Below are 21,760 nucleotides of genomic sequence, written 5' to 3' on the forward strand. Positions count from 1 at the left end.
CTCGAACAATACTAGAATAGCACTGGTCTTCTTCCGTTTACATGCAATGTTCAGCGGATGATCAGCTGCTGTTGAAGAAAAAACACGTTAAGATCAGTTGCAAAACATGCAGTCCACAGATGTTCCGTTCGGTTATAGGTACAAAACATGTGTTTTCCAGGTACAAACCAGGTGTTCACTTCTTCCTTGTTTACGTGTGTTTTTCCGTTTCCAGGGACTGAACATGCAATGTTTTTAAAAAACATGAGCACATGATCAGGCGTAAAACAGTGTTCCAATTTCAATGGTTTTCCAGGCGCATGTTGTACATGCGCATGTACGGTACGTGTTTTTTTCTGCTGGGACACCTTAACTTGGGATCCAGATCACTTGTGTCCCCACCGGGAATTGAACTCGAGACTCCTTGATTACAAGGCAACGATCTTAACCACTCATTCCTTGGGGACACATTCTCTCAATACTTGCTTGTAATTTATTCATGTAGGTTTTAATTTATTTCCAGAGAAAATGCATTCTGTTAATTCTTAATCAACCGTTATGTCATTTTTATATTTATAATTTCACTTAAATTATGGTTGAATTTCTTAAATATTTATTCTTATCACTGTAATAATAAAAAATGAAATTAAAAAAAAACAAAAAAACTAGGCAATGTATTTGACGTTGTTCATTTTGGACTTATCACATAAGTAAAGATTATAGTGAGTTTAGTAAGAAGCATTTTATAAAACTTTGTATGTAAAAAAAAAAAAAATATGTTTACATAATGAATTTACATGAGTGGAGAGGGATTGTTGTCACTGATACTGACCCACGGGAAGTGGAAGGGGAGCGTAGTGACACCCGAGTCCCCCTCCTTCCACACACACACACACAGAGAGAGAGAGTAGCCTACTAAAGATATAATGGGGCGTGATTTTGAAGCTGGGATTGGCTGACATTCATTGGTAGACGTCATGGTGAGACACCAATAATTATTAATAATAACTGATTGTTTACATTATTCACCGTCAGTAATGGTTTAATAGCTTCATATTAATAATACAATAAGTTGTCTGTCTGTAGGTCTTTTCAACTCGAGAACTATAATAAATAAAAACGTGAAATTTTAATATGTTCTAAAGCTCTCAGAGAAGTGATCCAAATGACCTGTTCCAGGTTTCTAGGTCACACCTGAGCTGAGATATACGGGTGCAAAGTCCCCATAAGAATAACATGGGGGCATTTTAAAAATAACGACCAATATTAGAGATGAAATCTTAGATTTTGTGGTCGCGAGATGAATAGTGACAATTTTAATCCAACTCGACTTCAGGGTCACACTCCACTCCCCAGGGACGGGGCGAGATTTTAAAAGTAATCGAAACCGACAGATATTAGTGTTGAATTAATAGTTTTCGAGGTCGCTGAGTAACGGTAACAGTTTTCATAATGTTCAATTTCATCCTCACCCTTTGGGATGGGGGTAGGAGAGGATGACTAAAAAATAACCAGACAAGCTAGCTAATTAGCAACTACTGTAATTAGAGCGAATTAAACACATTAACTTATTTTCTCGCGTTTGCACTGTACTTTGCGGATTGCTAGTTTAAAATATTACTTTATTGTAAATCTTAAAAAATCTAAAATTTTTCCGATCCCTAAATTCTGCCGCCCTCTCTGCTCGAGCACAGAATAGCACTAACCTAAATACGGGCTTGGTACCACCCAACAGTAGCTCGCGTACCACAGGTTGAGAAACCTGCCTAAGCCCGCTGGACCATGTCAGTCGGCTACTCACACTTTTGTTTTATTAGCTGCAAGCTTCAAGCACTAGCTTATATATCTAAAGAAAGTGAACAATATAAATTAAAAAACAGTGTTTTTGTTGTGTGCTTAATTTAAAAGATTTTTAATTCCAGGTTTTATGATTTGCTTTTTCAATCACAAGAAATATAATTATTAATAATTTGTGTTTTATTGTAGGTCCATGCCAGGCTGATGTGAAATTAAGTCGAAAACTTCGGTCAAGAGAGAAAAAGTCAGTTTTTACTTCAAGTTTGCCAGCCATCGAGGGAAGCCCGGAAGCTACAGTGAGCCAAATGCCTGTGAAAAAGCCATTAATAAAGAAGTTAGAAGGAAGCATCACCCCGAAGGAGCAACACTCAAAGATCATGGTTTTAAGGAAATTTTCCAAAGGAGGGGTGGTGCCGATCCACACGCTGGGCAGCGAGCAGTTACCAGAAGTTCTAAGCCAAAGGTTACTTAAGAAGAGCAAAAAAGATCAAAAGAACGAAGAGAACTTGCAGCGTTATGAGGGAGAATCGTTGCAGCCAATGCTTGTTAGTCCAAGTAGTAGTAGTGGTACTAATCTACGATTGACCAAAGGAAGCAAGCACAAGTGTAGTGTTTGTGAAAAGGAGTTTAGTAGCCCGGGAAAACTGAGTCAGCACATGTACTCCCATACTGGCGAGAGACCGTTCCGATGCGACGAGTGCACTAAGGGCTTCTCGTCAAAATTCAAATTGATGCGCCACGTACTGATTCACTCCAATGAGCGAAAACATAAGTGCTTATTTTGTGAGAGATGTTTTCACCGAAAAGACCATTTGAAGAACCACATGAAAGTGCATAATCCAAATAAGAAAGTGTACCAATGCGAGAAAGAAAGTTGTCGAAAGGAATATAACTCGTATTTAAGTTTTCGTAAGCACATAGCAGTGCACGCGGCAGAAGAAGGAAATCTACAGTGTAAAATTTGTAACAAAGTTTTCGAAACGAAGGATGACATTTTGTATCATTTAAAAGTGCACGCGGGTTCTAGGACCGTGAAAAATCCAAGTGAAAAGAAGTTCAAGTGCGATTATTGTGAACGAAAATTTTTCACGCGAAAGGATGTAAAAAGACATCTTGTGGTACATACTGGGAGGCGGGATTTTTTGTGCCAGTTTTGTCCACAAAGATTTGGCCGCAAGGACCATCTTGTAAGACATATCAAGAAGAGTCATGCCAGAGCAAGATCGAAGAGAGAGATTATCAAGGACGAACCAACTCCGTCGACTTCTACAAGCGCGTCGATTCTGGAATCTCAGTTATTTTTGGAAGACGATCCAATACAACAAAGTCCCGTTCTGCAATCTTATCCATTAAAAAGAGAGGTATCTGTAGAATCAAGTGGCGTCGATATTCTTTTAGCCGGACCCTCGGTTAGTTCTTCTCGTGAAAGTAGTGCACTGGTTACAGCGACCCCTTCATTTCAAAAGAAGACACTAAGAAGAACTATGTCGAAAGCTGGGCACCATCAGGAGTCCGTGGTTCAAACCCAGGTTCCAGTGCTTCCTTCCATCTTTTACCCCTCACCTCAGACAGAACAGCCACCACCGCCGCCCTATCCATCGGATATCATGGATATCAAGTTGTATGAAGACATCAAAATAGAGAGGGATTTGGCAGCAGAGACTGAGCATCTAACTTCAGGAAATGTGGATATTAGCCAATTAATGAACTTAATACCTTCAGGGAACACATCAGGAGACACTGTAGAACCAATGGAAAGTGATGTGATAACATCTCAGGATGGTGGCTCAGGGATTTCCGTTCTACGTGAACCTCCACAGTTAGATTTGGAATCAATTGAAGAATTAGGTATTTCTCGTGCTGAAGCTGCTGCCCTTACCCAATCAGCCCTCGAAAGCCAGCTGCTTCATCTTATGCAAACAGCGCCGTCGACGCTAGTTTCAGGAACCTCTTCTGTAAGTTCGTCCGTATCTTCGTTGTCCGTACCAGAAACTTCCAGTCACACGTCGACTACAACTATCCCTTCACTTCTTGTACCTGGAGAGCTGGAAGGGACAACGCCATCCAGTTCCACTCCCCTGCCTCGTTTCAACCAAGCTTTCCATCAACAACAGCAACAATAGTAGCAGTAAGTTTCAGAAGTTAAAAAGAGTCTTATCTTTTTATAGTTATTAAGTAATTAAATGTAATTGTGTACGTAAACTACATATTTAGCTAAACCTTCTAAACTTTTAAATTTCACATTCCTTTTTATATGATATTCTCAAAACATTATATTCGTTTCGAATTAAGTAACAAAAGTTTTCTTAGAACTTACATAACTATGGAATACAGTAAAATCTTTGTAAGTCGAATTTGGCCACCTTTGTTTTCACAAGAAAGGAAATAAAACGTCTAACTTACACAAGTAACCAGTTTACGAAGCAATAGTAGTACATAGCTATATCAATATGATCTCAAATTTCAGTCCCTGAATAATGTCTGCATTTACTGCATTCGGTTTCCCCGAGCAGTCTTAATCACGCAGAACAAAAATAGAAGTAAAAACTTGTAGGATAATAAAAAGGAAAGAGCAGTGCGGAAGCGATGAGCCAGTTCCTTTTTAAACTGTAGATGTTTTACTGATATTTTTTATTCTTCGTGATGAAATGCAAGCATTGTTCACAAATTGGGAATTAAAATAAGTAATATTGTTGGAAATATTTCTCAGTTTGTCTCCATACCAACTGAAAATTATCCATGTGGTTTTAATGATAATGGCCGAATTAAGAGGTGGCCAAGTTCTAGACGTAGCAAATAAATAGTGAAAGCGCAGACTTGAAACGCCATGTTTCTGTAACTTCACGCAAAAGAACGAAGGAAAATTAAGTAATTAGCGTATTACATTTTATACATCTGTACTGTTAAGTAGATCATAATCACTCTTTCGAAGAAAGAAAGAAAGTACTGCTTAGTTATATATACTGGCATTTTTTTCTCTTACAAATATATATATATTTTTTTTTTTCAATATTTTTAATCAAGACGACAAAGTGATATACCAGCATTTTGTTGGATTGGTGTTGCGGAGGAGCACATACGTAAGTTTGGACTACGGATACCCATTAAAGTAAAGACATTCTACTTTTCTTTACATCGTGTGTATTTTACTCCCCAACGATAGTTTTCCTGCTTCCCGTCAGCTTCGTCAGAGATGTATGCCCAGGGTGTCCACAAGCGGGTTTTAGGGTAGTTTTTTTCTTTGGGGGGGTGGGGTGCAATTTTTCATTGAAAATAGCACAGTTAAACTTTACTCTAATGATGCTTTTAACAAGTTAAATTGAATAAAATTTAGCCTACAACACAAGTTATCTTCGTTTTGTTACAACTAAATGCAGTCTCCTCTATTGCGTATTTGGGGGGAGGGAACGAGTGGGAAATTCGAAGGGTAGTTGGAAGTGGAATTTTGTGTCCCTTTCAGCTTTGTGACTTATGAGACGTGGACTTAAGAGCTTAACGAGAGACCCAAACCACATGAAGATCTGTTGGGAATTGAATTCGGTTTTTCCCGCCGAAGTCATGTACACTAACCGAGTATAGCCAGGAGAGAGCTCTAAATATTGGAGGAAAAGGATGGACACCGCTGTATGAACTAACCTATTGATATACCAGGAGGAAAAATTGTATGAGTAGATCGGAAATCGAACCCGGGTCTCCGACTTACCGTACCATGCATTAACCATCCTCTACCCAGTCCACTCCGTGTGCAACTATACATTCTATGATTGTTGAAGTCGGTTCGACCACTCAAGACTACAGATAGACTGTACTACAACTCCTGTTGGACAGTCAAGTGTCTACTATACTGAACGTCTCTGACCGTTAAATTACCTAGATATATATTACATATGACAAATGGAGGAGTTAACCCAGTATGCCGCTGTGTAAAATAAACTGAATATTAAGGCAAAAATGCAATTTTCCAAAACTCTGGAGACACGATGATAAGTATTTACATTTTTTAAAATCAATTTTTATTCCATTTTTTTCACAGTGGGAGCACTAACAGAATACGAGTACAATTCCTTATTTTTTTCTTTTCTATGATGAGTTTATTGAAGTGTCGGTGGGGTTTATGCTATATTTTACATTATAATACGCTCTTAACAGGTACGGATTTGTGTTTGGTAGGTCGGAGATAACGGTGTTGCGTGATCCCTACTAACTAAAAGTAACAGGATTCAATAGAATACCAATAAAGCAGAAACGGGTGGATAAGATTTATATATCCAAAGATAAGTTTCATGATAGTCCATAGGCTTTTTTTTTTTTTTTTTCTGAGAAAATATGTTCCCGTCTTAGGATTAAAAGTGGTACGGTAAGCCAGAGATCTGTGTTCGATTCTCGACCCAGTCATGCATTTTTTAACAGTATATCAATAGATAAATACACATTTCTGACAAAGAAGATGGGGAAGTGAGTGAAACGACCGTCATGTGATACTAAAATATACAAGACTTAAAAATCTTAATGTTTCAATGAACACGGAATGTTTTTGTATCTTGTAACTCCTGTTTTGCATTAGAGCTCGTTAATGGCTACGTGGTTAGCATACACGCATTCGACGCGGGAGACTTGTATTTGATTCTCGGTATGAGCATATGTGATTCTGATCCCACATTAAGCAGCATTCCATGTCTCATATAGACTACAGAAGGGATGTTACGGTAATCAACCAACCACTCTATTTTGCTTTATTTTAGGTAAATTAAATTAACAAAAGTTAGAGCAGACAGACTATTTAACAGTAAGAATGTATAAAATGAATTCTCATCTAAAAATAATGTAAAATAAGATTGTAGTAATATCAGTAAATAGAAATTAAAAAGATGTGCAAACATCTGTTTCAAAAAAAAAATGGCATCAGATACCCGCTTTCTGAAATAAATTGATAATCGAGTAGCATATACAAACTATATACTCTTTTGAGTGAGATACTTGAATCAATTGCTTATCTAATTTTTTTAAAACTTACTTGATTAGAATATAATAAAATCCATGTGAAAGAATGTATGTCATTTTTCTGTGCATTAGATTATTTTTCTTTTTCACTCGTTAGTGTGTTTGTATAACAAATCTGAGAGTAAATTAAGCATTGATTATTTAGTATATTCAACCGTAAATGTAGGGGACGTACTAAAAGTACGTATTGTATTACTAAAATTTCCTCTGTGGATGTGAATCCAAAAGATCAAACTAAATAGCTTAATTAAAAATTCTGGAAAAAGCTAGAAGTGAATATAAGACGTTCAGAAAATTATTAAAAATGAAAATAAAGCTACAACTAGGTATATTAAACACTCAATTGGTAAACGTATATAAACCAGATATATGTACTTCTTGGGTTTGGGTAAATTGACGCCATTTAAAGTTATATATAACTGAAAATTAAAAGTATACTAACTGAAACACACAAATGGTAACAGCATATTGACGCTATGTTTCAGTGTCCTCTTACCATCTTTATGTGATGTTAAAAAAATAAAAAAACGTAGAACTACACGTTCAGGTCAGTTTCCTGCACTGCATTCTTTGTCGAAAATAACTTTTTTCCTTTTCTGACATTTTTCAATCACACGTGAATAATCCATCATTGTGCTAATAAATATTGGTGTTACTTTTCTCCAGTATGTATGAACCTGAATAATGTTCTTTCCAAGTGTTGGTTTTTCCTCGATATTTCGAATGCTCTGTTCGGGCATTTTTTCTCAAGGCTACAAGGCTTAAGTCGTTATCTGTTTTTTAGTGGCGTCACATTTTTAATTCGTTTCAGCAGTGGCATTTTATGTCTGATATATATATATATGGTGTTCACAATTGTATCAATGTTTTGGGAACAGTTTCCTCACATTAATAAGAAGAAAAGTTCATATGGAGCTGTGCTCAAAACTGGATAGTTTCGGAGTTATAGGGTGTTAGGGTGTCGAAAACGTGAAATAAGTGTACTTTTAACATTTAATAGCTCCACTACTATGGGCGCCATCGTAGTCGGATCAAGAACACTGAGGAACTGGTAAGTGAACTATCCAAATATCCATGTTTAAGAATGCTCCAGTACTTGCACACCAATTTTTAGAGAGGTAGATGCAGAGTGATCAAATACTCCCAAGCAGCCTCTCTAAAAACGATTGTACGAATACCGGAGGTTGTGAGAAATGGATATTCTGGGTCCTTTATGGACCTTTACAGTTCATTTTTTCACGTTTTCGGTACCTTATAACTACGAAACCCATAGACTTCTGAGCATAGGTCCATATGAACTTTTTCTTCTTATTTTGGTCTAAAAAATGTATTCCCAAAATATTGTGACAATGTTCGTTTAACTGTCCCAATAGTATGTTAATTTCTAAAATAAAAACGCCGGTTATAGTAATAGCTAATGCACAGTTTTAAAACAAATATAAATGTTACGTGTTCAAGTTAACATACTTATTGGGACAAGTAGACAAACCACAAGTATAGGTAAATATACTGTGTGTTGAAATATGAGAACGATGTGAAAACCCTACAAAAATAAAGACTTGGCTTTATGACCTTGAGAAAGAATGCCCAAAGAGTGCGTTCGAAATATAGGAAGGATTGTTATTCGGATTAGTAGATAATTAATATTACTGTGTATCAGTAATTGTATTGGTTTAAGCAAATCAGCAAATCATGAATCCTTACAACGTAGTTTAAGAATGTTAATCGGGTCTCTGTTCACTTCTAAAAAGAAAATAGTGCCCGTAAAATAAACTTGAAATTACAAGTGAATCTTCAAACTAAGTTGTATGTTTCTCATTAAAGGATTTAAAGTATATTCATTTCGATTGCTGGGCCTCGGATGAGTCCCGTATCGTTATTTTTCGTCATTACCTCTCCGTGTCGGGAGTTGTAATTAGCGCGCCTGCTGCCTTCCTTGGATGTGGTAGCCGTTTCTCAGGCTCCCTCTGAGGAAAGATAACGATACCACACTCATCCGAGGCCGAGGCCCAATAATCGGAACCAATACACTTTTAAGTTATAAGAATTCATGATTCATTAAGTTATTGGTTAAACCAACAGTTTAAAAAATATTGGGGAAAAGCAACACCAATATTTATTAACACTATGATAGGTTGTTAACATGTTTTTGAAAAACGTTGAAAGAGAGTGGTTTTCGATAAGTACTTCATATAGCAGTGATTGAAGTAACTTCTAAATTGTGCCTATAATGGAATGTCGTAAGATATTATTTATTTATTTTATTTTTTTTAATACACGCGTCGAAGTGACAAGAGATCATTAAAAAGTAGTATCAATTTGCTGTCACCATTTGAGTGCTTGAGTTAGTATGATTTCAGTTTTTAATTATTAATATGCATCCTATTAACATCTTTAAATAATTGTAAGTAATTGCTTTACCAAATAAGAGAAATTTCTGTATATACTTGTTCGACAACGATTTGCTTCAAGTTGTTCTCTCAGCAAATTTAATTAATTACAGATAACTGCTTTCCGATAAAGCTCTGGTGTAATAATCAAAGAAAACAATGTAAGTCGTAAGGTTGACGTCTGATTAACGGTACTTACAGTTTGGATAGTATTACATGTTAGTGTTCTGTGAAGTTATGATTGTATAATATATACGAAGGGCAGTCAAAAATTTCCCGGAATGTTGTTGTTGTTGTTTTGGCACTTGTGATACAGTCACAGTCAATTTCAGTGCAGTACAGTCCTTAGGTTGCCTAGTTAAGAATTTCACAAGAATGAAAAGGTCAAAGCAGGCAGTACACGAGTAGTGTAGCTGAGCTGAGGAGAGAGTAGTGATAAGTTAGCGCAGTTTCATAGATCGAGCAACGCGCAAACATCCAAGTTCATGTGGTTGCTTCACAGACTTTGATAGCCTTAAGAGTCTTCATCCCGGCGAAATTAAAATACCGCTAATTTTACAGTAATTATGTGATATCTTCAAATAGATAAAAGATAATTGAAATATGGAACAAGAGCGCCCTAGACAATATTATTTTGCGTGAAGTACCGTTATCACAAGTCACCTAGCGGCTTTCCGTTTTCAGCTGTTTAGAAACGCGAAAATAAATGCCGATTTTCAAAATGGCTCGAAATCGAAAGCAGATAAGTGAGTCGTGATGACGGTTTCTCATGTAAAATAATATTGTCTAGGACGCTCTTGTTCCACATTTCGATTATCTTTTATCTATTTGAAGATATCACATAATTACTGTAAAATTAGCGGTATTTTAATTTCGCCGGGATGAAGACTCTTAAAAGCAGTTTAGCACCATCGGATCTTTGACTCTTCCCAAAGCTTAGAATGAGCCTCGAAGGTACTCGTTTCGCCACCGTAGAAGAGATCAAAAGTAACGCGACGGTTAAACTTCAGTACATACTAAAAGAGGACTGTTCGTCGGTGTTTTCCAGCAATGGCAGGAGCGGTGGAGCAAAGGTGTGTGTGTGTCGGAAGGTACACTCATGTCCAAAATGATTGTCGCATATCTATAATTATCTTCTTGTAAGAATATAATTTGATAATGGTTTTACAGTTTACTTTTAATACTGATACTATGTGTATAATCGGGAAATGTATATTTGTAGATAAATTTCATAGGAAAAGAATTGTAAATACGAAAATTAGAATGAGTAAAACAAAACATTGCTAAATGGACAAGAAAATTTTGTTTTCGTTTTATTGTTCTTATTTACTGTTCTTTCGACATGAAATTTGCCACATACATGTCTCTGCCAATTATACACATACTAACATTATAAGAAATACTGGGTGAATTCATTATCAAATTATATTCCTACAACAACATATTGATAAACATGCGACAATAATTTTGGACATGAGTGTACCTGCTTTGAAAGCGATTAAGTAAATGTGTACTTACATTGTGGTAATAAAGAGCTACAACGAAATTCCCGGGAACTTTTCTGACTGTCCCTCGTAGAAATTAAAATAATATAGAGCTTTTAAAATAATATAGAAATTTTATTTTTCTGTACTTCACATGGTTTCTTAGAAGTCTTGAGTTTTGATGGGAGCATACCATTAAACATGTGTGATGGATATTCTGGGATCACTTTTGCTTTGAAGAATACAGTTTTGTTGTAGATTTACGACATCTAAAAAATATTTTCTAAGAATTGTTTTCAAGTACACGTTTTTTTGGATCTGAAGATAGTTCTTTATCAACTTTTGACGAACTGCGTACGTGTGTGTGTTGTGTTAAGAGAAAATTACCGAAATTTCGTTTCTAAACTGCGAGAGAAAATTACTTTTGCTATTGACATCTCTCCTATCATGAACAATGCAGAGATGCTCTGGCCTGGTCTTTATGTTCTTGTCTTCAAAAAAACTTTCTTAATTGTAGTTTAGATTTGCCTGCTGTGCTGCCTTCTGTACAAGATAGTCACAAGTTAAGGGGGCACCTCTTGATTATGGATTACATTTAACAACGAGGCATATATTATATTATCTGGAGATAATAACTTAGAATCGCAGTGGAAATTTTATCTGTTTTCCACATAATCAATTTGGACTTTTAAACCAAAGCAAGCTCGAATATTTTCATATGCTGAATATTTTCACATTTGTTTAGCAGCTGATTTGAATTTCTAAAAAAAAAAAACGGCTCGAAGATGTTCCGCATTTTGAATTCCGTAGCAGTAGACCACAATATTCTCAAAACAAGAAGTCTGGAGAAGATAAATCGTGGTTTTTGTTAAATTTTTTAGTCCATTTTTCTGCAAACTTCATCCTTCGATCAGACTCATCCATATTTAGAGGATGGATTACTCGTAGACAGGGGACAGCGTAGTCTAGTGGTTACAGCGTTGGATTCATGTCCGCGTGGTCTCGGGTTCGGTTCCCGGCCGCACTTTCCAATTTTCGGCATTCACCCAGCGTCGTGATGCAAATTGAGGAGTCAGGTGAATGAAAAACGTAACGGCTACTAAGTCTAGGAAGCTTCCGATACGCCGGTTAGTGACACGGCGACGTAGTTCAGCCAGTCGCTGACAGATGGCGTTGGAGCGGCTCAGGGCCTCTAAATGGGCTGTTATGGCAAGTGGTTTGATTTTGTTTGTTTTATTACTTATAGACGGTGTGGGTGGAAAAATCAAGATCTTGTAGTAACTTGTATAGAATTTGAACGTTTAATGATGTTTTTTTTTTGGACAATCGGCGCCAGGCCTTTGAATTTTTGGGGAAAATTTGCCAACTCTTCCCTTAGATGGTCTTTATTGGCTTTCGTCCTTATCATTCGTGGCCTGCTTGATGTTTTAAGTCTAAAACACTACCAGTTGTATCAAATAACGTGTTGATTTTGCGATAGTATCATATTTTGGTGTTTGAGGTGTCTATATTCCTTTAACCATCCGTATATGTATTTGTCACATTATTAGTAATAGAGAAGCTACTCATCACTTAGGCAATTTAGTGACATTCTGAATGTAATTCTCTTCCCCAGCGATGTAGTAGAGCACTTACTTCTGGTGCTTAGAGTCCCTGGTTCTGGTGCTTAGAGTAAGTTTGTGGTGGACAACATCGTGTCCGTCTGTTTTTTCGGGGTACTCCAGTTTCCTCCCACTTTTCATTCCGCCAGATTCATCATCATGCACTTGCTTTAATCGTCTCCCTTATCCTAAATGGCATAATAGTGGGAATTCAAGTGAATTATTTCATTTTTCCGCAGCGGTGTTGGTTAAATTTGGCATGCCTGTAACGAAAAACAAAAAAGAAAGCAAATTGCAAACTTAATACGAAAGCTACGGAGTGATCGAAGGTGGCATATTCATGGTCACCCTGTATATTGTGAAATGAATAGAATAGGTCAGCATGATTTAGAAATCCTAGCTGTATCCATGTTGAAAATATCTCGGCTCAGTTGCATCACAGTATCATAGTACCTATGTTTTTTTTTTTTTAACTGGACGGTACATGTTCTTGCTGTAGAGACGAACTTACGTCACAGAGCTGTCCATATGAGAGAAGTTTCTCTCCTGTTATACTGCTTCAGTTGTGTTCCGAAGTTTCTTAGGAGTCAGATACTGGGTTAGGTTGTGTTCCATATCAAGCCGCGGCTTGAACTGAATAGTAAACGCGAACTAGCTTATTGCTAGATACTACTGGAAATGTTCTTAAAGCGGGTTTTTGAAAGTATGTAGTTAATGGTAGGATTCATGTAGTTGTTTCTATCAACTTGCTAGCAAAATATTAAGTACCAAAGGAAGATATAAATAGCGAAATGTTTATTTTTTAGCTAACAACGATGTTGCTACTTGATTTTCAATACAATAGTGTGCATATAGTGTACTTTTTTGTCGTAACTTTTTTATTATTTGTTCAGTTACATAAACCAAAAATAGCCTCTTAGTTTGATTATAGCTAAGTTTATTAGTTTTACAGACTTCTAGTCCTCGTGCACATAAATATATATATTTGTATATTATATACAGTACTATTATAAACAAGATTGATCTTTTATAAATTATGTAGTTCATATGTGTTCGTGTGTACGTTGTGTAAATAAATATATATTTTTGTATTAGTGCCATCCGCATGTTACCTTACAATATGTATTCTTGCATATATACTAGTTTTGTATATAGAAAAGATCTGCCATTTTGGACGTTTATGCTGTTATTTTGCACTGTTTCCTTTGGAGCTACCTGTAATGTAAAAATAAATATATAAATAAATAAATTCAAAAAAATAAAATTTTTAAAATGCAAATATGTTGTAAAAAATTTGGCAGTGTATTGATTGTTACATCTTTTGTTCGAAATGATTTGAAGTAGAGTGGAATGTTTCCGTACAGACAAGAAACAGGTATTAGTTTCCAAAACATTTAAATTTTCAAAGAGATGTGTATTGTTTTTTCTGTTTGTTCCGAAAAATATCATAATTCAACTGTAGTAGGTGGATAGGTTGTTTTATTGTATTTTGTTTTTATTATTTTCTTGAATACAGCTAGCATAATAAGACTGAAGATATATAATGAAAGTAACCAGCGTGGGTGATGAAGTATATTGCCGGGAGTCACTGATTGTATTTAAGCTACATGTTTACCCTAGTTACGTAATGTCAACATAAAAAGAAAAGTTTCTTAATTTTGTCAGTAACTCAGTTTTCCTTAATTGAAGATTAAAATTATTTAAAATCATGTTTTAAATCACAGAACAAGTTAATTAATTAGTTTAGGAAATTAAATAGTGAGGAGTAGTAAAAAGTTTTAACTTTTCAGACTTAAGCTTTATGTCCTAAGTTATTTACAAATAATTACCCTGTAAACTGCTTAATATTATTTTTAAAGAGGTGATTCTCTCACTTTTGACAATACAAAAAGTAAATGATTAAATTCCTGGTTAATTTCGTTTTGTACAGACAAAACCAAGTGAGATAACACTATTATGAAAAGAAGTGTAGGTAAGTGTTCTTTAAGTAGGATCTCGGAAACAGTCTATGAAGATAAGTTTTGAAATTTCATTTTACAGTTTGTATTATATATAAAGAGTTTAAGGTATCATTTAACTTTTCATTTAACGGTTATTTGTTATCTGTTTGAGAGGACTGTTCACTTCACATTTTGTTCAATTACGTTCAAAAATTTTGCAGTTCTTAACTTTCTTGTATGCATATTGTTATGGCATATTACAAAATTCAGCTTGGTTACATCGTGTTGGAAAGGTTTGTCATAAACTCATAAATTACGTCTCTTTAACTATAAGGTTGCTTTATTTGTGTAAAAGTTGCATTGTCTTTTTTAATTTTTTTCTTAACTGTACATAGCAGCAAAACTTGATACTTTCACAAATTTCGCATATTGGGTGTACGAATAGCAAAATTGGTGTGCACAATTGTCGAATATAGCTTAAGAATGTAAATCCCAAATGTTAATTTTTTGCATATATAAGATAAAAGTGTGACAAGACAAGTAAAAGCTAGTGTGTAGAATGATGACAGAATGGGAAAATGAATGATTATGGATTAATTAGAATGTCAGAGAGGGTGGAAATGTATGAGCGTGTGAATATATGTGAGGTATCCTAATCCCCGTATATAATGATGGTCTCTGGCTTAATACTAATTTTAATAGTCATTATTTAAGAATTTGTTTTGACAGATAGGAATGCTTAACGAGTTATTATGCTGTTGTAAAACATTGTAGATAACAGTGCGATGCCTTTAAAATCAGCGCCCCGGGGGAGAGTATACAACGGCGCCCCCGTACGTATGAGTGAGGTCTACAGACCAGCCGCGAAGCGCCACCATGTTTGGCGCGAAGCGTAAGAAAATCTTCAAAAATAAACCCTGCTTTTTCTTGATTTTGGGCGCTTTTTATTGCGTTTTTCCTTCCATTTTATATACGTGCACATGCATTTCCCTAACATGAGTAACATTTTTCCTCTTTTTTCCCATTCTTTTCTTATTTTCTCCCTTATTTTGCGCCCCTTACTTCGGCGCCTGGGGCCGCCGTCTTCCCCCCCACGACATAGCACTGGTAGAGAATATGTTTTGATACCCACTTTCAATGAAAACAATTAAAATTGATGAAACAATTAGTATGTTTCCCCGTCAATTTTTACTGAAGTTGTAACATCTTCAAAGTGCAGAAAACGTCCATTTTAGACTCACCAAATTGAAAGACAAGTCTAGCACTTAATATACTGGAACGTGGAACAGTGCAAACTTCATGAATGAATTTTGCACTTTTTTGAACTTGAATTATTTTATCTTTTTCACCAAACATCGATTTGATTCTGGTTAAAATATTTATATATGTTGGTGTTAATATCAGACAGCTAGTAACAAAAATTGATCCGACATTGCATAGGGGAAGTCAGAAAGTAAAGGGACTTCTGAGAAAAGGTACATTTATTTTAATGATAGAAAACTGAAACATACCTTATTTTTTTTATATAATCTCCTTGTATTTCAACGCACTTTCCCCAACGTTTCATGTTTTTTTTTTATTTCGTTGTAAAAAAAAAAAATCGGTTGCACCTGTAACCAATTTTGCACCGCATCAATGGCTTTTACTTCGGTTGCAAATCTTCTTCCCCTGCGCGCTTCGTAAATCTTGCTTCGCAATAAACCTCTCACCGCACTGCGCTTGTATTCGACGAATAATTTCCGCAGCTGTAACATCTTCCACAAACAAAAAGCAAATCACTGCCTTCATTTCTTCTTTTGGAGCAGATCGACAATGGAGCTGCCATGTTTAACACTCTGCTACACTCCAACGAATAACGCGGGAATAAAAGTGACACGTTACATAGGAGTGCTGCAAACAACACTACTTAAGTGCTGGATACTAGCAGTGTTACCAAACCCTAGTGCGAGAAATTGCAGAAATCCCTGTACACTTTGACTTCCCGTCGTAAAAAAAATCTTTGTATATGTCTGTATAATATATATATATCTACGTGCAGTATTGTGATTACTCTTTTAAAAAAAGTTTTCTTTTATGTTTTGTAAACTAATTTTTGTAAAACTAACAATATATTTTACTAATTATGTCCAGTATTATTAATATTCATTACTAAATTTTTACGCAAGGGTAGTACTCCGTTTAGTTAAAAAAAAAATTAAAAAAGCTAATTTTTGTTTCTGATGCATTCTTTTAATTGTTTAAAAAGAAATGTTAATAGAATTGTCACAAAGAAAGAAACCAAAGTAGATGTTTTAGTTGTTTTTGTAGGTTATTTGTGTGATGTCTGTAGATATCGAATGTCAAGCCCTTGAGAGCCTGCCTTACTAAATATAAACAAAATTTACCATTCTTCTTTTTCTTATTTATTCATAAGTGAAAGGCAATAATGAAATGTAACTTACCACTATCATAGATAATGTTATTCTACAACAAAAAATATGAACCTGAAGAATTTTCAGTGTTGCCATCCATAGAAATTACAGTGTTGCCAGAATAACAATTCCCCAAAACCTAAGTAAAGGCAGCGACTAGAGGAACGAACTTAACTGCATTTGATTAGGTATCGTGTTGCCTTGAAATCCTGTGAAGTACTTTTTTTTTTAAATAATTGTTGTATTTAGTTTGTAATAAAATAGTTTTAACATACAGTTAATAAAATTAAATAATAATGTTATTTAAAAAGTAGTTCACAGGGTACCAAAACAGCATAATACGTAATCAAATGCAGTTGAGTTCGTTCCTCTAGTTGCTGCCTTAACTTTTGTTCTGGGGGAATTGTAATTCTGGCAAAATTGTAATTTCTATGGATGGCAACACTGAAAATTCTTTAGGTTTATATTTTCTGTTGTAGAATAACATTATCTATGATTGTGGTAAGTTGCATTGCATTTCATTATCTCCTTTCACTTATGAATGAACAAGCAACAATGAAAAGAAAAATGGCAAATTTTGTAATATTTTTAGTAAGGCAGGCTCTTAAGGGTATATATGTTTAGATTTTTTGCTAAATGGTATTTCATGATAAATTGTTTTGTGGTAATGTAAATTGATATGCGATCACTTTTGAACTATACACGAGCCTGTTGGTCTGCCATTTCAGCACCATATATAACTCGGTCATTTCAGTTTTTCTGTTTAGTAGGCACTGGAACACTTAAAACAGTATGATATGTGTATATAAGAAAAGTTTGTTTTTGTTACATGAAGGAGTTAAGATACCTATGTGCATACACTGTTGTTTATACATAAAAATGAGAAATAGCGCTAATGTAAGAATTCTAAAATAGAAGTATTAATTATCTTTATCCAGTAAGAAATTAAAATTGGCACTATTTTTACTTCGAAATGTTGCTTATTTCCGTGTAAAGGGGATAAACTTCTGTATTAACATGACATATTCTACCATTGCGTAAATAGAAATAAGCTATCGGTTAGTATTCTGCTGTGTAACTGAACTGTAGGTCCATTTAGGCCATGATAGATTATAGTACATAAAATCGGAATCTGAGGTAATCCGGTTTTTACTTAAAAGAAAAAGAAAATGGTTTATCCCCTTTCTCACAGGAACAACGTAATTTCCAGGTAAAAGATGATTTTTGAGATAAATTGATATTAGTTTTTATTTGTAAATTGGTAAGTAGGGGTTCGAAATATAATAATGACCAAACCGATATCGGGACATTTTTACCCTAGTATTTCAGTAAGCTTTTTCCCGTATTCTAATGGCTGATTCTTCTCGACTAGTTATTTTTCAGTCTGTTAAAGTAAAGCAGTTCTAATGCTAGTTTAATACTCTTATATCATAATTAGGAGACCGTGGGTTTGAATCCAGTCAGCCGGGCATATCTCCTAACGTGTGTAAGTGTGACATTGTGAATTGATAACATGGCTGTTGGCTGTTGAGGCTAGTTTACCCTTTACAAATCGACAGATCATTTCGTGTTGAAAATTTCGAGATGTGGAAAAAAAAAAAAAAAAAAAAGCCAATCATAGCAAATATAATCAACTGATATTATCAGGAAACCAGTAACCTATAGTACCTATGGTAGGCCTTTTTTCATATCTCAGAAGTTTCAGTAGAAAATGGTCGTTACATTTTACTAATAAATAATCTTATTTTCAAGTTCCTTAGTACGTTGATAAATATATTCTAAATTGATGTTGAGCTTCCCTTTAATTACATGTTTAAGATCCTCACTTTTGCTACTGAATATCATGGTTTAGTTCCCGGTTCGGATTCTTTGGATTTCATGTCAAATTGCAAACTTTTTTAGTGAAGATCGACATGAAACGAAATTCCCATTCTGACGTATTTGCAGATAGGTTGTATTGGTTTGTAATGTATAGAGTACCTATGCATGCGAAAAGAATGGCTTTACTTACTGGATATGTAAAGGGTCCATGAATTATCCAAGTTGGGTGTTGGAGGAGGTTTGGTTTTGTTGAAATGTAGGTTATTGTTGGATTGTATGTTGTTAATTGTTGAACAAGATTTGCACGATGTACCTGTTTTGTTTTGTGATAAGATATTTATGGAAGTACATTTTCAGTGGTTTCTTACTGGTGTAATGGTTGCTCCGGTTGTTTACAATGGTTTATTACTTGGAGAATCTGTTGCAGACAAGATTTATTGCAGGTTACTTCTCGGTTAATGAGATTTACCAAAAAAATAAATAACGGACGTTGAGTGGTGAATTAATGTAATAGGTTGGAAGAGTTGTCTCCTGATTTATATGATTAGCTTGCTTGCCCTTGCCTTCAGAGTTCGAGTCCCGATGGGAACTCAGGGACTCGTGTCCCACATTAAATTTTAGATCCACGTCTCGAATATCCTAGGTGCTGAACAGAAACAGAAACAATAATGTGCTGGAAACCTTTTGAACTAATGAGAGAACTGGCCGTATTATTTAATGGAAGAACATGTTTCACTCGTTTACACCATTCTAACAACACTTCCTCAAAGGTTTCCCTGTGTTTCTTAACATTCTTTTCTATATGTGAGGACTCACAGTAACCGTTGAAGTTGTTATCCTCTGCTAAAAATGAAACGAATTTCGAAATTTCTCATAATCATACTTCCCATATTTCAAAATTTTCCAAAGGGTTTAGCCCTGGTACCCCTTCTTAATCCAGCGTCTGAAAACAAGGCGACTTTCTGTTGACAAACAATCTCCGAAAAGGGGTTGGAAAATATTTTCATTAATTTTCTAGTTCCTGTAAAACTTTGTGTATGCCATTGTTTCAAATGCAGCCTCAGGCTTATAGAAACATGGGTTCACCAATGAGTTAGGCCTACTTGGCACTGTCATATATAACTACTCCTCGGTATATGGTTTATCACTGTAATTCTCACTTTAGATGCGTGATAAGTAAGCTACCTCCAGTCAGCATCTTCCCTAGTTCTTATCCCCTTTAAACTCAACGTAGTGCTTCTCACAGAGTGTCATAGAAGAAGTGTATACCAGGGTGTCTACTGGTCATGAAAGTCATGAAAAAGTCATATATTTTGCTTAGTGGTCATGAAAGCCATGAAAAAGTCCTTTATTTACCCAACTGGTCATGAAAATCTGAAATCTCAGAGTATATTTTTATACTTCATACTTTTGTACCTCATACTGCATATACTGAAACAGTTGTATCAGGTCAGTAATTGTGAGAATTTCCCCCACCAGTTAGTGCTGGCTAACTGGTACTTTACTGTCTTCCTAGCTGCTCCCCATTTCATCTTCTAGTCTCTGTAATATAGTAACAACTTTTTACTGTCCAACTTTCTGATCTGCTATTTCTTTACTTCTAAGAAATGTAAATTGTGTATTTTTGGGCCTTTAGACTTATGCAAATAATATTATTCATTTGAGTTTGCAGATTTTAAATTTGATGATCTATTTTTTTAAAACGAATTTCTTTTTTAATTTGTTTTGTCTTTGGGCAGTTCTCTGAGTGCTTAATTTCAGACAAATTTCTGCTAGATGGATAATTATACTCAGAATTAAAACTTCAAATACAGTATAGAGTGATTCACTGGTAAGAGCAGGCCCGTATTTAGGTAAGTGCTATTCTGTGCTCGAGCACAAGGCGGCAGAATTTTAGATTCTTTCTTTAAGATTCACAATAAGTGATATTTAAGACTAGCAACCCGCAGTTCCGATGCACCACTGATGGTAGGAGTTAATTATTACTAATGGTAAATTTTTATCGCCATGGTCATGAAAATTTGAACAAAAAGGTCATGAAAAGTCATGAAAAAGTCATGAATTTACTTTCTGGTATTCCAGTAGACACCCTGGTATACAGTGTTTCAGTAATCCAGTAAATAACAAGCTGTCTCCAAACTTCTACACTAACCGTTGCTATTACCTCGTTGCGTCATAGTTTCTAGCATTCTAGCCACTATGTAGATTAGTATATTTTTTTGTTTTGAAATGCATCATTGTTGAAATTGTCTACAACAAACTCAAAAGTTATCGTATTAAAGTATTCTTTTTATGACCATGTGTGATTTCGAGTATGTAACAAAGTTAATAATGTAAAATTATGAAGAATATTATTGATTTTTAGCAAGCATCATGGGACAATTTGCAGATTATTTGAAGTAGGGGTAGCTAACTACGGTCCTTCAAGCAAAAGCTTGGGCTATAGATTTCGGTGGCTTTAGCGCCAAATAGTATATATACTTACGATTCGTACTTAATACGTAATAAATATTTTAATACTCTCCCTAGTAACGTGGCAAATAAAACCTTTGAACTGCTTTAAAACTATAGCACACACACACACACGCGCGCGCGCGCGAATTGTGTTACACACCAAAGGTGGAGTTATACCATTGCACCAGGTACTGTGTTCTGTTCTTTTTCTAAGAAAAGGATTTATATATATATAAATGTAATATATTACAGTTGAGGAATTAAAAATAGGTAAATGAAAGAAGTTCCTTAGTGATACATGGATTATGCTAGTGCCTGTTCACGTGAAAATGCCTTGAAGTTTGATCTACCTCTGAAACAGGGCAGTTGGGCATTTTGAGACAGCCTGGGTTGAAGTACAAATTTATGTAAAGTTTTTTTTTTTTTTTTTTTAAGGGCTGGCTCAGAATGAAACAAGAATAAGTTGGAATTTAGCACGGTTTTTAACTATTAGTTAACAGTTTATTTTCCAAATATTAAATTGTAAATATACATATGAAGTCTACGTGTATTGCCAGAATTATGCAAACCATACTTAGAGGCTGCATGTGAGGAAATAAATGTTATTTTTTATCATTTATATTTTTTGTAATATTTTGTATGCAAATTACGTAATGGAAAAATGTTCAGACATGGTTAGTAGATTTTATATCGTTCGTAAGCAAGAATCTGTGATTGATTGTGCCTTGTTGTGTATGTACTGTTATATGAAAAAGCAAAGAAAGATTTCATTTTACTGTGCCTTAATTTGATTAACTTGGACCTAAGAAAGGAACACACTATGTGAAAAAAATAATGCGATTGTTATATTACGTAATAAAAAATATTTGTCCGTCTTTTTCA

The 21,760-nt window shown here is 35.0% G+C and overlaps 1 protein-coding gene across 2 annotated transcripts in view; it reads left to right on the forward strand.

The window, feature by feature from the left end:
• LOC145670030 (uncharacterized) overlaps positions 1-21,760 on the forward strand; it is a 57,520-nt gene extending 35,760 nt beyond the window's left edge. For both annotated transcript variants that reach the window (XM_081738375.1, XM_081738378.1), the window contains exon 6: positions 1,966-21,760. In XM_081738375.1, coding sequence (XP_081594501.1) covers positions 1,966-3,899 — 1,934 coding nt within the window. In that variant the 3' untranslated portion in view covers positions 3,900-21,760. The remainder of the gene's footprint in view (positions 1-1,965) is intronic.

The sequence above is a fragment of the Thermobia domestica genome, chromosome 2, assembly GCF_964235325.1.
Source record: "Thermobia domestica chromosome 2, izTheDome1.hap1.1, whole genome shotgun sequence".
NCBI lineage: Eukaryota > Metazoa > Arthropoda > Insecta > Zygentoma > Lepismatidae > Thermobia > Thermobia domestica.